This window comes from Pezoporus flaviventris, unplaced genomic scaffold (assembly GCF_033815535.1).
Source record: "Pezoporus flaviventris isolate CSIRO_AGI_PZ_B2104156 unplaced genomic scaffold, CSIRO_AGI_Pfla_v1 ptg000041l, whole genome shotgun sequence".
In the NCBI taxonomy this organism is placed as follows: Eukaryota; Metazoa; Chordata; class Aves; order Psittaciformes; family Psittacidae; genus Pezoporus; species Pezoporus flaviventris.
This window is the reverse complement of record NW_026892589.1, coordinates 13,407,242-13,421,151: the sequence shown is the minus strand read 5'-3', so window position 1 is coordinate 13,421,151 and position 13,910 is coordinate 13,407,242. Positions and strand designations below refer to the sequence as shown.

The window sequence follows — 13,910 nt, the reverse complement described above, 5'->3', positions numbered from 1 at the left end:
AACCAGCTACAGATTCCTCGATGAAGTTACTTTAGGAGACATGATTATATTGATGGCTGGTTCCAAATTAATTTTTCAAAGCCCTGGGAGTGCTGTCATTGATGCCAGATCACTCCAGGTTTTCAGCCACGCACAAGAACCCTTCCTCTCCGTTGTTACACAGACTGCATGCTGCAGCTTTATCTGGAGCTCACAAAAGCACAGCCATTTCTGATAGCTTGTGAATGTGGAGAGACGTTTCTGCACAGTCTGGGATTGTATCTGTTTCCCTTTTAGAAGAAAAGGAGCTTATTCAGATAGAAAACCTTCAGCTGCTATTCTTGAGCTATTAATTGACATGAAGACACCAGACTTGAAGTAAACCATGAAGTGTGTACAGAAAGCTGTCAGCTTATTCACATTGAAACCTACTCCAAGTCTGTAGCTGCTCTGATAATGATTCATGGTGGTTATTCTTGGAATCAAAGGATGTTATTGTTCCTGTTCCCAGTTTGTGCAGCTGAGACTTCAAGGCCTGTGCTAATTTAAATACACTTTTCTAAGTGGAGAATCAAAGGCAGGACAGCAGAATTGCAGATAATGACAGGTTACCTACCTGCAACTTTCAACTTCTTATCTGCTATTTCTAAGGGATGTCTCCAGACAGATGGAATAGCTGGTTCAGAGCTGTGCCTGATTAACTCATAGCATGGTGATTTCAGTTGCCAGGTGTTGTTCTTAAAATGATGTTTTCTGGCTGACCCTGAATTCTGGTATTGAATTATTGCTATAGAAGAATGCTTGAAGAGATGTAATAATGATTATTTACTTGGGAAGGGGAGAATGTATAAGACCCAAATTGATATAAATAGAAGTTACTTTGCTTTGTCAGAATTCCTGGTAACTCATTTCATTATTTGTACAGATAAGGTCAAGAGCTAAAATAGAGAAGATCCGAGCCAGTCTGTTTAATAGCAGTGACCTCATTGGTTTGTCAAGTCTGGATGGTGAAGATGAACTGATGGAAATGTCAACTGAAGAGATTTTAACTGTTTCTACTGTAAATCAGAGCTTATTTGACACACAAGGGAGCCCAGCACTAGAAGATTATTTCAATGATAAGTCAATAAAGGGTAGGTGGTTTTCATATTGGCATATATCTCATTTACGTATGTTGAGGGGGGACATACAGGGCTCAGATTTTCCTGCCTACTGTAAATCCAGTGTGAGTCACTCACTGATGGGTGACATTGAGGGGGAGCCAAGGAGTAAGTTTAATTTCACAGCACGTTTCCTCCCTCTCATCAGCTGGCAAGCAGCTATCTGCAATCTGAGCATTGCTCAGCTGGCCTCACAGCTTAATCAAACAGAACTAAAAACCCTAAAAACCCCACAAAAACCTCCCCAACAACCCCCCAAAATCTACTGACTGGGTTGTTTAGTAGCGTTTTTTAGACACAGCAAAATTTTAGAGTAGAAACTGTTGCAATAGAACAGTTAGCATTTTATCTTAACAGCGTGAAAGCTATACAGCCCCAATACACCTGGAGTGGGCCAGGATCCTGAGTCAGAGAACAGAGGAGGATTAAGTTAGAGGAAGTTCTGTTGGCTGCTTGTTCAGTTGGTAGTCAGGGTGTTACCTCCACAGCATCATTTCTATACTGGCATCATAAATAATCTGCTTTTTTCATTACCACTGAAGTACTCAAATAACAATTACAGTATGTGCCCAAAGCAGGAGAAAGCATTCAGTTCTCTTTCATAAATAGGGTATTAGACTGCAGAAAGGTCAGGGCTGCAGGACTACTTCTAAACAGGCTAAGTTTAGACTGGATATAAGGAAGAAGTTCTTTCCTGCTAGGGTGGTGAGGCACTGGAATGGGCTGCCCAGGGAGGTTGTGAATGTTCCATCCCTGACAGTGTTCAAGACCAGGTTGGACAGAGCCTTGGGTGCCATGGTTTAGTGTGAGGTGTCCCTGCCCATGGCAGCGGGGTTGGAACTGGATGATCTTAAGGTCCTTTCCAACCCTAACTATTGTATGATTCTATGATGTTCTCAGAGCCAGTGGCATTCAGCTCAACGCAAAATGTTTGTTCACGTTTCAAGTTCTAAGCAGTTGTCTGTGCCATTTTGTACCATATTGCCTTTGCTTTTAATACATAGGTGAGAAACTGGTGCCAGGAGCTCGGGAGGTCCTCACAGAAATCTTCAAGAGCTGTGTCCATTCTGAGCAAATGCTGAGCCTAACTCCAGCCAAGCCCATTAAGGTCGCTGATATCTACCTTAGTAAAGAGCAGATAAATTCTCAGACCCCTGGAAACCTTCTTCACTTGTTCTTCACAAATGTCCGCCCTCCAAAGAAGGTGCTGGAGGACCAGCTTACTCAGGTAGTGCTTGGAAAATGCTTTTTCAGCCTCTCTCTTGTGTTATTTGAAAGCAGTGGGTAATTATTCACCTTCTATCTTGGAAGATTTTAAGGAAATATGGTGTGCCAAAGCCGAAATTTGACAAGAGCAAGTACAACAAGGCAGGCAAAGAACAGCACCCAGTGAAGGTTGTGAGCACCAAGCGCCCGGTTACTAAACCACCTACAAAGGAGAAGTCTATGCTCAACAGTGTCAGGTTGGTGCCTTCAGCCTTTTGGCAGTTGCAACATGTTTGATTTCCCTTTAGGAATCCAGTTTTCTATTCCTCCCCCTCTCTGTATTCCAATTTATGGATTGGAAGAGGGAAATGTAACTTTGAGATTATGGAAGGCCTTCAAGGAACATTTTGGTTTCTTGAAGAGATCAAAGAAAGCTTGCATCCTAACATTCCATTTGTCCCTCAGTCGAACAGCCTTAAGCGAGAAGAAACCTACTGTAAAGCCCAAATCTCCTGAGAAGAGCAAACCTGAAGAGAAGGACCCTGAAAAGTCTCCCACAAAGAAACCAGAAGGTAGCAGCTCTATGGAGTTCTTCCGTGGTATTACATCGTAGTAAAGAAATACTTTTTTTTGGTGTTGATATGCTTATATGATGTCATGAGAGATTTGGTTTGTCCGTGGTTTTAATGAGGCTAACTCATTTACTTTAGTGATTTAAAATGCTGCTTTGATTTGTATATCTAAATCTGGACTCAGTGTAAGTGAAGGCAAACCATGTTCATGTCATTCATGCAGCAGTGTGCATAGGCCATGCGAATGCAATTGGTGGAGAGCTGATTTCCCAAGAGGTGTAGTTTAGAGGCTTGTTTTGTACAGTGGGGGATTAGGATATCATTAGGGGCTTTTGAACTAGGTGGGTTTAAATCATGTTTCTCAGATGGAAAAATTATAAAGTTACAAGAGGAAAACTGGATGAAAGAGAAGCTTCAGGTGCCTCATAACTAGTCTGTCTGTGGAGGAGATGGCACAGTCATGCCATGACAGGGATAAGTTCCAGGTTCTTGCTTGATATTTGTTTCTCTAGTCGGGTAGAAGAGTGAATAGACACAAGCTTGGACTGTGCTCTACATTGTAGGAAATGCCAGGTTAGTTCAGAAGAAAGGAATTTCAGCATTCAGCCAAGTATGGATTCTTGATATACCTGGTTAGGTGCATCGGTGGAGGTGTTCCAGAGGGCAGCTGAGTAATTGGTGTCCTTGAAAGGAAAGAATGAGCAGCATTTACCAAAGGCCAGATTGGACCTGAATAACATGCTTTTAGAACTATGGGAGAGAGCAGCCATGGTGGGATGGGTAGAACCAGGAGAAAGCTGACAGGTGACACCTCAGACACCAGCCATTTCCCTGTGTGGTGTGTAAACTCTGTAGTAAGTCATTAACTCTTTGATGGTTCTATCTTTGCTGTCAGTTCCTGAGGAGAAGTATTTGACCCTGGATGGATTTCACAGATTTGTGGTTGACCGATCGAAACAGGACATCCGTAGTGTGTGGAGAGCTATTCTGTCCTGTGGATATGATCTGCATTTTGAAAGGTGGGGTTTGCAAGTCTTTTTGCAAAGGTGGTACTGATTCATTGTGCTGACTCAATCCCAAATGTTCCTGCTCCGAGGAGCTTTAACCAGTGTGTGGTTGTTTTCTTAAAACACACTTAAAAAGTCACTGCTGTCCAAATGCAGGTTCTGACTTTCTTGTACACAACACAGCTAACAAAATCATATGCCACGCTGTCCTTCATAGCTTCCAAATGGACAATACATGGGCCTGGTGAGCATTGTAGAGCCATCTGTCTCTGGTTTTCTTCCACAACAGCTTTCTCTTCCGTGTGCTGGATGGTTGTTTAAACTGGCAGTGCTGCTGCTGGGTCAGTAGTGATGTAGAAGAGGGCACAGTTATTTCCTTGTTAATGTTGTACAGGAAGAAAGTCCCTTAAATGAATCCTCCTTATCTCCCTGTGTCAAGCCACAAGCTAATTGCCACATCCCCTTCTCCTTTATCTGCTTCAGAACATAAAGAACATAGTGCAGTGAGTGAGCTTAATAGGCAGTTCCTTTTGTCTTATTAATTAATAACAGTGAGGCAAAGCAGATGATAAATCAGTTCTTATTCTCAAGCTGGAATTTCTGTAAGGAAACAGCTCTGCTTAAGAAACGGGGAGAGAAGCAGAACAAGCCTGGTGTTGTGCTCAACATATGCTTAGTAAGCAGTACTGCAGTTAGGTTTCAACAGGTCTTACACCTTTTATGTTTCAGGTGTGCCTGCATTGATGCAAGACACGCTCAGAAAGCATCCCGCAAATGGACCCTGGAAATGGATGTAGCCCTTGTCCAGTACATTAACAGGCTTTGTCGTCACCTTGCTATTACACCAGCACGACTCCATCCCCATGAAGTTTATTTGGATCCAGCTGATGCAGCAGATCCTAGAATTTCCTGTCTGTTGAGTATGTGTGGATGATTTGCATAGGGGCTTTCCTCGCTGGAAGAGCTGGGTAGTGCTCCTGAACACCCTGGCTGTCGCTCAGGCAGCTGAAATGTTCCTTTGGAGGTTGCAGATTGGACTCTGGGGGCTGAGGGGAGCACTGAGTCTGGGTCTTCTCTTTCCCTGGGTGTGCTTGGGCACTGTGGTGCCTTTGGCAGCATTGTTAGAAACACACTGTGCTGTTCTCTGCTCTCCAAGCACACATCCTAGGTCAGGGTGGAGGAGGAAGTTACCTGGTGAGTTCAGCTTGGAGAGGGAAGAAAGGCTGGGTTTCAAGTCTGGACCTAGGCAGGCTTTATTCACCTAAGTCTTGCTCTAAGCACTAAGTTCCTTTAAAACAATCTGCAGATAATCCAAATTCAGTGATGCTAAAAGACACCCAGAGACTCAAATCCAGGAAGGAACATCCTGGATCATGGCTGTTCTTGCATCTCCAGTCCTCTTGTTGATGTGCAGGCATCAGCAAGGAGGCTTGCGCGGCTCCCGGAGCGAACCTGCTGGGAAGGTGGGCTTTGCAGCAGGTAGGGAATTCTTTCTGACGGGATGTTTCCCACCCCAGGTGTTCCTGTTGAAAGCCTACGCCTGCGGTTTGCACTGCTCCAGTCTCTCAACACGACCTTGGAGACGTTCTTCCTGCCGCTGGTGGAGCTTCGGCAGACGGAGATGTACGCGAACAGCATCGCCGCACTGCTGCAGGAGGCCAAAGGTCAGGTCCTGGGGAACGTCATCTCTTGGCATCCTCCTTGTCATTGAAGTTGTAGAATTAGATCACGAAAATCCTTATCAAGCATAGAATCATAGAATAGTTGGGGTTGGAAAGGACCTTAAGATCATCCAGTTCCAACCCCCCTGCCATGCGCAGGGACACCTTACGCTAAATCATATCACCCAAGGCCTCGTCCATCAGCATTTAAAGTCATTTTTACAAGCCTCCATTAACAACAAAACCAAGATTTAGGTCATTACATTTCCCAAACTTGTTTTCTTCTGGGGAAGTAGATACAGAAGTCACCAGAGGTATCAATGCGTGTAAGTGGTTTTTATATTGGCCCAGCTAGAAAAACACCTTATAAACCCAGCAAGGGGAAGTGAAGAATATTCCAAGGTTTGTCTTTATAGAGCCTCTCTTTATGGTGCAGTGTGACAGCCCTGGTTTTTGTCCTGTTTTGTTGCCTCTACCATTACTGTCAAAGCACCTTGGATTCCTGAGAGCTATTTGGCAAAGTGCTTCTGATTTACAGAAATTCACTCTGCTTTCTGGTGGGGTTTCTGGGATCTATTTATATACCCTTAGAATTGTGTCCAGCAGTGCTCAAAGCCACTGCACTTCTTCCAGTAAACATCAGTAGCACATGCTTCAAGTAAAAAAGATGTGGATTAGCCACGGCTCACCCACCTGATGAGGGTGGAGTCATTGTTCTGCTATTGTCCATTAGAGGGTTTCAGAAAACAAGACTGTAGAAGGATAAATGAACTGCACTGAAACGTGTTCGTTTCTTTAGGTTTAATCTTTTATGACACAAAAGTAACGGTAATGAACAGAGTGCTGAATGCCACTGTGCAAAGAACTGCTGATCACGCAGCTCCAGAGATCACCCTGGATCCCTTGGAAATCGTTGGAGGTACGGGAAACCTTGCTCCCGTTCGGAATCCCTTTGAACCCATTGCAAACGATTGGGTCTGGATTAACCAAGCTTGGTTATTAACGCACCCTCCTCTGAGTACGGGGACTGTAACCGCACCTTTCCTTTGCAAGCAGGGGAGATCCGCTCCTCGGAGAACTCCTACTTCTGCCAGGCTGCGCGGCAGCTCGCCTGCGTGCCGTCCTCCCAGCTCTGCGTCAAACTGGCCAGCGGGGGGGACCCTACCTATGCTTTCAACATCCGCTTCACAGGGGAGGAGGTCCATGGAACGAGTGAGTTGAGATCCAGGGGGTTGGTGGACTGACTCCAGGTGGAAACCAAGTCTTCACCACACTGTGGCTCATGTTAACTCAGGAGCAGCGTTACCGTTGTGGTGTTTGTAGTCCTGCAGGTGGAAATAGCGAAGCTTCCAAGCATTCGGCCAGCCAGGTGGTTGCCTTCCATCTTTGCTAATACAGCAGGGAGTGTGGCTGCAGCTCTGACTGCAGCGAGTCAATAAAGCAATAATAAGTTGTTAAAAGCATTTAGTAAGAACGTCTCTTCAGGTGGTTTTGATGCTTGGCCATGGTAAACCTGCACTGTGCTAACAACAAAGATGATTGGGGTTTTTTTAAGCACTTTCTTGTTAGCAGTGGGCTGGGTAACATCACTGAGGTTTTCATGGTTGAAGTGATGTGAGGCTGTGTAGCCACTAGATTAAGGTGCCCTTAGGTACTAGCGTAAGGTGCATTATGTAGTGTAGCCATCAGGGCATAGAAGAGCATTAACAGCTAAACATGCCCAAGCAGGGTGGCTTTGAGAACTGCTTTCAACGTGCCTTCAGAAGCGTGAACTTCTGCTTGTCCCAGCCAAGCTGAAGAGACGGAAATGGGAATTGAGTGTGAGGAGGAGGTTGTTGCTTTCGAAACTGCCCTTAATTTGTGCATCTTCCTCTTTCTCACAGGGAGATGTGCAGCATTTCTTGTAATCATATAAATAACTTTCACATGACTGGTTGAAATAATGAGCCTCATAAAGGAACAGCCCATTAACTGCCCTGATTTCACTGACCCTGCATGGACAGGCCTCTTGTGACACAGGAGCACTGCTCTGCCACAGAAAGCATTGAGCAAGAATCGTGCTTTATTCCCCAAGATTATTGTATCTTGTTGACTAAAGATACATAAAAATAAAGACACTGTTTTCATTTGTGAGGTTTCATTTTACAAGATAATCTCGACGTGGATGCTGTCCAGCTCCCTTTAGATACCGACTCCTTGCGGGGTTGCAGGCTCCCTTGCATCAACGTGGGTTGATCTGCTCCAGGAAGAGGCTCGATTCAAACAGGAGCTGAGAAAACGTTGCTTTGCAGATCTGGTGAATAATTGATAGGGTATCAAAGCAAATACCAGCTGTGTCACGGGAAATGGACTGCTGCTCGCCCAGTTAGTGCAGCCTCTGTGTGCTGATGGGAAGAGCTTCTTTAGGGAGATTCATGGGGGCACATGGGGTTAGAGAAGAAAAGCCCAAAATGAGTTTTGTGTTGCCATCTACTGTCATCTGTCAGTTGTGTAAAGGAAAGCTCCTCCGTGAGCACCCATTAGCGGAACAAGGGGCTCTTTGATGCCTTCTCCCAAGGGGAATTCTGTTCTTTTAAGGTCTGTAGTGCTTATTGACAGTAGATACATGGAGATAAATGTTACATCTACAGCTCAGCATCTGTAATGAGTTCTGAGGCATTGCCGCAGTGCTGTGAGCTTGGAAAGGCTCTGTTGTGATGAAGACAGCACCATTCATCTTCTAATCAAGTAACAAATTCCATTTGCGGCCCAACTGGTGTAACAAATGTTGGAGCTAATCTTGCACAGGGTGCTGGAAGACAAAGCAGCTCTTAGGAGTGCAGCAGGAAGCAGTTCAACGGGTATTTATTACATGTATTTAGACCATTTACATGTGGACTTGCACGTGAATAGCGAGCTGGTGTGGCTGGCATCTACCCCAGCCACATGTCTGTGCATCCAGAGGTGAAGCGTGTGATCTAAGGCTTGAAACATGATTTCAGGAGTGGCAGATTTGGGGCTGAAAGGCAGTGAATGAGGCTGAGGGCATTTCATGACCTTGCTCCTCTCTCTTGCAGGTGGATCCTTCCGTCACTTCCTTTGGCAAGTCTGTAAAGAGCTGCAGAGCTCCTCGCTCTCCCTGCTCCTCTTGTGCCCCAGCTCTGCAGTCAATAAGAATAAGGTGTGATAATCTCAGTGCAAGAAATGAACTTGCTTTTCTCTCTTTGAATGCACATGTTTGAACTGGAGTAGAACACATTCAGTCGGTGATAGAGAGAAGCTTCAAGTCCATTTCACCTCCTCCTGCAGGTCCTTGGAGAAGCAGCCAAAAGCTGCAAAGTGGAGCAGAATTAAGACTCGTGGGTGAACCTCAGTTAGACAACTGAACCAGATTCACTCTGAGTTAGAGGTTGGCTGTCCCAAACTAGTGAAATATTCTGCTGGTGTTACTCTGTAGTGTCACCAGGGAAGTCAGTTGCATTGCTAGTAGAATAAGATGCTCCATCTGAGCTATTTAATGCGTATTTAGTGCACTAGATGTATCACAAAAACAAGATAAAGCTGATGGCCCAAAGACTTTACAGCAGTTGAGGTATAGTTCTTTCCTAGGGATACTCAGAGCAGGAAACGGATCAGTGCCCTTTGCTTAAGACCTACTACATCGCAAACCTGGCTTTGCATGTCCAGGCTGTATCTTGGGAACATTCCACAGCTAAAATACTTCGATACCAAACTGATAATACGAGTACAGAGAAGTCCTGTGATTGCTGCTTAACAGCTTGTGACAGTGGGGCTCTTGAGGACACCAGCTCTATGGTATTGCTTTTGACCAGTAGGTGATAACGTGATACAGTCTCACTGTAGAAGTGAGCCAGGCTCCATGCCACACTGAGCAAATCCATTTGTGGCCCAAAAGGGCAATGTCCTTTTGTGGGCAGTGTTCACCACGTTCAGGTCAGGGTTTCACAAGCCTGGTAACCTGCTCTGTTCCCTCAGGGCAAGTACATCCTGACTCCCAGCCCCATCACCTATGCGGAGGAGCAGCTCTTCCACTTCTTCGGGCAGCTCTTGGGTATTGCAATCCGAGCAGACGTTCCTCTGCCGCTTGACCTCCTGCCTTCCTTCTGGAAGACCCTGGTGGGAGAGCCTCTGGATGCAGACGTTGATCTCCAGGAAGCCGACATCCTCACCTACAACTACGTCAAGAAGTTTGAGAACGTAAGTCACCGTCTTCCTCTCCCCTCCTCCTTTCCACGCAAGCACATTGCTCCAGCAGGCACTGATGGTCCTGCCTGCCCAATGTGGAAGCCATTGGCTTCACAGCCAGTGGCTGCTTTTCTTGTGAGCAGGGTCCTGAAGGGTTTTGACTCCTCTTGGATGCAGGATTTTGCATCCTGATGGCTTGGAAAAGCTGCTCAGTCTCCTCCAGTGCCCGGCACGGTGGAGTTCAGGCTTATCAAGCGTTTACTGCAGCTTGGCAATGTTAAACCAGTAAAGAGCCACCAAAGCCATCACCGGCCTTCGCTGTCCACGGTGCCTCCAGATGATGGAGCGAGTGCACTCTGCACACTGTAGTGAGCCGTGAGCCCAGTGTGCCGGGTGGCAGATCCTCATCCTGTGTCTCATGACAGATAAATGACGAGACAGAACTGGAAGCTCTGTGTGCAGAAATTGCTTCCCAGCACCTGGCAACGGAGAGCCCCGACTGTCCTAACAAACCCTGCTGCAAGTTCACCTACCTGACCATGACAGGGGAGGAGGTGGAGCTGTGTCCACGAGGCCGGCACATTCCAGTGGGGTAAGAAACATCAGTGTCCTCCTTGGCAGGACGCTGCACTGGGTTACATGGGAAAGAAGGGTCTCTGGAATTGTTTTCCAAGCACCAGGCTCTCCAGAGGTGCTTTTATGACGAGCTGAAGGCTGGAAGGATCTGGGAAGGCTTTACAATTGGCAGGAATGTGGGAGCACTGGAGCCATTTACTGCCTTTTGCTCTGTAGAGGTAGTGCCGCTCCACCTTGTGCAGGCGTCAGTGAGCACCCACAGGTAGGAGAGGTGTGAGAAATGGGTGAGTGGGAGAGGAGGAAAGAGGAATTGAATTGGGAAGCATCAGGATGCACTTAACCTTAATGCTCGCTCCTCGTTATTCACAAGCAGAGACTCCCCATAAAGCCTCTGTCTGTACCAGTGGTCAGGGCAGGAGGGCTCCGAGGCGCTCTCCTTTCCCTGCCTGAATCCCTGCCCTTGCAGGTGGGAGAACAAGGATGTGTACGCGACAGCGATCCGGAGCCTGCGGATGCGGGAGCTGCAGACACCGGAGTGCATGACCGCGGTGCGCGCTGGCCTGGGCTCCATCATCCCCCTGCAGCTCCTGACCACGCTGACCCCTCTGGAGATGGAGCTGAGGACCTGTGGGCTTCCCTACATCAACCTGGAGTTCCTCAAGGTGAGAAGAGCTGCAGCTTCTGTGGCCAAAGGTGTCTGCCCTCCCCTTCCAACCTTTGAAGTGTAAGAGGGGAAGGTTTCCGAAGGGAGGAGGAGGGAACATCCTGCCCTTTCCCCCCAGGCACACACCATGTACCAGGTGGGCTTGATGGAGACCGACCAGCACATCGAGTTCTTCTGGAGCGCGCTGGAGATGTTCACGCAGGAGGAGCTCTGCAAGTTCATCAAGTTCGCCTGTAACCAGGAGCGAATCCCCTTCACGTGCCCGTGCAAGGACGGGGGCCCCGACACTGCCCACGTCCCCCCGTACCCCATGAAAATCGCCCCCCCTGATGGAGCTGCAGGTGAGTGACCAGGGGCTGCCGGGAGAGAATCCGTCCTGTTCACAGCTCCCCTGTTCTCCATTCAAACTGGTGTTTCATGTGCAATGACTGACACACAGGGACAGGACAAGGGAATGGCTTTAACCTGCCGGAGGGGAGACTGAGATGAGCTCTTAGGCAGAAGCTCTTCCCTGTGAGGGTGCTGAGGCACTGGCACAGGGTGCCCAGAGAAGCTGTGGCTGCCCCATCCCTGGCAGTGCTCAAGGCCAGGTTGGACACAGGGGCTTGGAGCAAGCTGCTCCAGTGGAAGGGGTCCCTGCCTGTGGCAGGGATTGGAGCTGGAAGAGCTTTAAGGTCCCTTCTAACACAAACCAGGCTGGGATTCTGTGAAAAGAGTGGCAGGTTGTTATGGCTGTAAATAAGGAGAGAAGTTGGGTTTAAACCATGTAAAAATACAATTTAATTTAAATTTATTTAAGTTTGAATGTAAAACATTGCCTTCTGAGGACACTGAGAGACTTGGTACAGTGTTTGTCTGGGCTGCTGTTAAAATGATTGGGAGGGCCGTTGGCTCGAGGGCTGCGGAGCAGCACAGGGGCCGTATGAGAGGCTGGGGTCTGACACTGCTGTTTGTCACCGGGGGCTCAGGCAGCCATGGGCAGTGCTGGTGCATCCAACCCCTTGTGGCCGCTTCCCCGCAGGCTCTCCGGACTCGCGGTACATCCGCGTCGAGACGTGCATGTTCATGATCAAGCTCCCGCAGTATTCCTCGCTGGACATCATGCTGGAGAAGCTCCGCTACGCCATCCACTACCGCGAGGACCCCCTCAGCGGCTGAGGGAGCCGCAGGGGCCTGTGGGATGGTTCCAAGGCACCGCCACCGTTGGAAACCCCTCGATTCCCATACGGACGCCTCCTGTGACGCTGGGGGAGGAGCTGGAGGTTAATTTATTTCCTGACCTTTTCTGTTCCCGTTGATTCCTGGAGGACATTTTGTATTTGTAGACTTTGTGGTGGACTTGGTTCTTTCGCTGCCTTGTTTGTGGAATATTTGTAGGATAGCTCAGTAAAGACCAGTTTGTGTCTGATTGAATTCCGAGCCGCCTCTCCCCATGCACCTTTCTAATCCTGTAACCTCGAAGGAGATCACCCCATTGCCAACACCACGCAAGCAAGGGGGGGCCGAGACCCAGGAGCGCTGGGAAGCGAAGGCTCCTGGATCGCTCCCCCCTGGAGCGTGTTTTGAGTTTAAAACTTGGGAAAGCCAGGGTGTTGGGAGGGAACTGCCTCGGGAGCGGGGCTGGTGCCGCTCCTGCTGCGGGCAGAGACCGTGCGCAACGTCTGGCAGAAGCTTCTGTGCTCAGGCTGGGTCGCTTCTGCCGCTGCCTTGGACTTGCATTTAACCAAGCAGCAAGCACAGGCATCGCTGCCGGGTCCATGGGGGTTCCAGCTGGACACTGGGATGAGGAGGAGTTGTAACAGAGGACAGTGAAAGGGCTGTGATTTGGGTCGGGTTCTTGCCCTTGATGTTCTTGGCTTCTGCTTGGCTTCGTAACAGAGTAATTGATTGTGATTAAAACATGAGGAACAAAATGGCTCCTCCCTGTACGGGGCGAGAGGCACGGTCCCAGCTCCAGCTCTGTGACTTCATCCTCATCCCGAAGGAAGGACCAGCACGTGGCGAGGCACCCGGAGCTCACTTTGTACTCACAAATGATCCAAGAACAAATCCCCCTGGCACCGTGGCACCAAGAGGAGGATGCGGCAGGGGAAGGCACCGACTCATTCCGTTGGAGATAAAGCTTCTATTTATTGTAACAGCAGACTGTGGAGAGAGAACAGCTCCCTTCAGTTAACTCCTGTACGGGGTGAGATACGGTCAGGGGCGGTTTCAAGGCATTGCATAAACCCGTTGTACGGTGTTGCCCTGCACAAGGATGGCGTTGCTGTGGTCAGCACCTGGAACCCAGCGCAAGCAGGACCCAGGAGCAATGATGGACGTTGCTGCTCGGCTCAGCACCACGCGAGTGAAGCTCAGGATCGGCCCGTCCCTTCCTCCGTGCTCAGCACACATCAAGCACGTGAAGGTCAGCGCTGGTGTGGGTGTCACTGCACCTCCAGGTTGGTGTTACCCGTACACTGATGGGGCTCGTCGGTGGTAACGGGAGTGGAAAAGCTGTATTTATTGTATATTATTGTGAATACCGGGAATGACGCGTGTGTGGTACGTGGAAGATAAAGCGTGAGTAAGGGAGCAAAGCCTGCACGGGTGTGTGTATTCTTGTTGTGAGCGAATGGAACGTGTGTGCACCAGTTGTAGAGGTAGTTGGCGGTGTGCGGAGTCTCCGACTCCCGTGGTTAGGAACGCTGTTGTCACCCTCCGCTGCGTCCTACCTCTGCCAAGGACCAGGCGCACAGAGGAGGAATATTTACTCTTGATTCTTGTCCATTTCCTGGTAGAAGCATAAATGTAGCTGAGAAGTCACTGGGAGTAAGCGCAGACGTGGAGTTTACAAAGACCAGGGGCAAAGCTAAGCAGAAGGAAGGGCTCGGAGCGGCTTAGTCCCGTCGGGATGCGCG

At 48.5% G+C, this 13,910-nt stretch overlaps 1 protein-coding gene across 7 annotated transcripts in view; it reads left to right on the top strand.

Moving 5' to 3' along the window:
* The window catches only part of HECTD4 (HECT domain E3 ubiquitin protein ligase 4), a 71,030-nt gene extending 58,607 nt beyond the window's left edge, over positions 1–12,423 (top strand). For 6 of the 7 annotated variants that reach the window (XM_061466419.1, XM_061466418.1, XM_061466416.1 and 3 more), the window contains 15 exons: positions 905–1,112; positions 2,144–2,367; positions 2,451–2,602; positions 2,811–2,917; positions 3,813–3,936; positions 4,654–4,844; positions 5,442–5,588; positions 6,385–6,504; positions 6,642–6,797; positions 8,642–8,745; positions 9,561–9,782; positions 10,196–10,362; positions 10,813–11,008; positions 11,129–11,351; positions 12,032–12,423. In XM_061466419.1, coding sequence (XP_061322403.1) covers positions 905–1,112; positions 2,144–2,367; positions 2,451–2,602; positions 2,811–2,917; positions 3,813–3,936; positions 4,654–4,844; positions 5,442–5,588; positions 6,385–6,504; positions 6,642–6,797; positions 8,642–8,745; positions 9,561–9,782; positions 10,196–10,362; positions 10,813–11,008; positions 11,129–11,351; positions 12,032–12,168 — 2,478 coding nt within the window. In that variant the 3' untranslated portion in view covers positions 12,169–12,423. Of the gene's footprint in view, positions 1–904; positions 1,113–2,143; positions 2,368–2,450; positions 2,603–2,810; positions 2,918–3,554; positions 3,721–3,812; positions 3,937–4,653; positions 4,845–5,441; positions 5,589–6,384; positions 6,505–6,641; positions 6,798–8,641; positions 8,746–9,560; positions 9,783–10,195; positions 10,363–10,812; positions 11,009–11,128; positions 11,352–12,031 lie in introns of those variants that run through there. The other variant, XM_061466421.1, reaches the window with a different exon arrangement.
* The last annotated feature ends 1,487 nt before the right edge of the window (positions 12,424–13,910 follow it).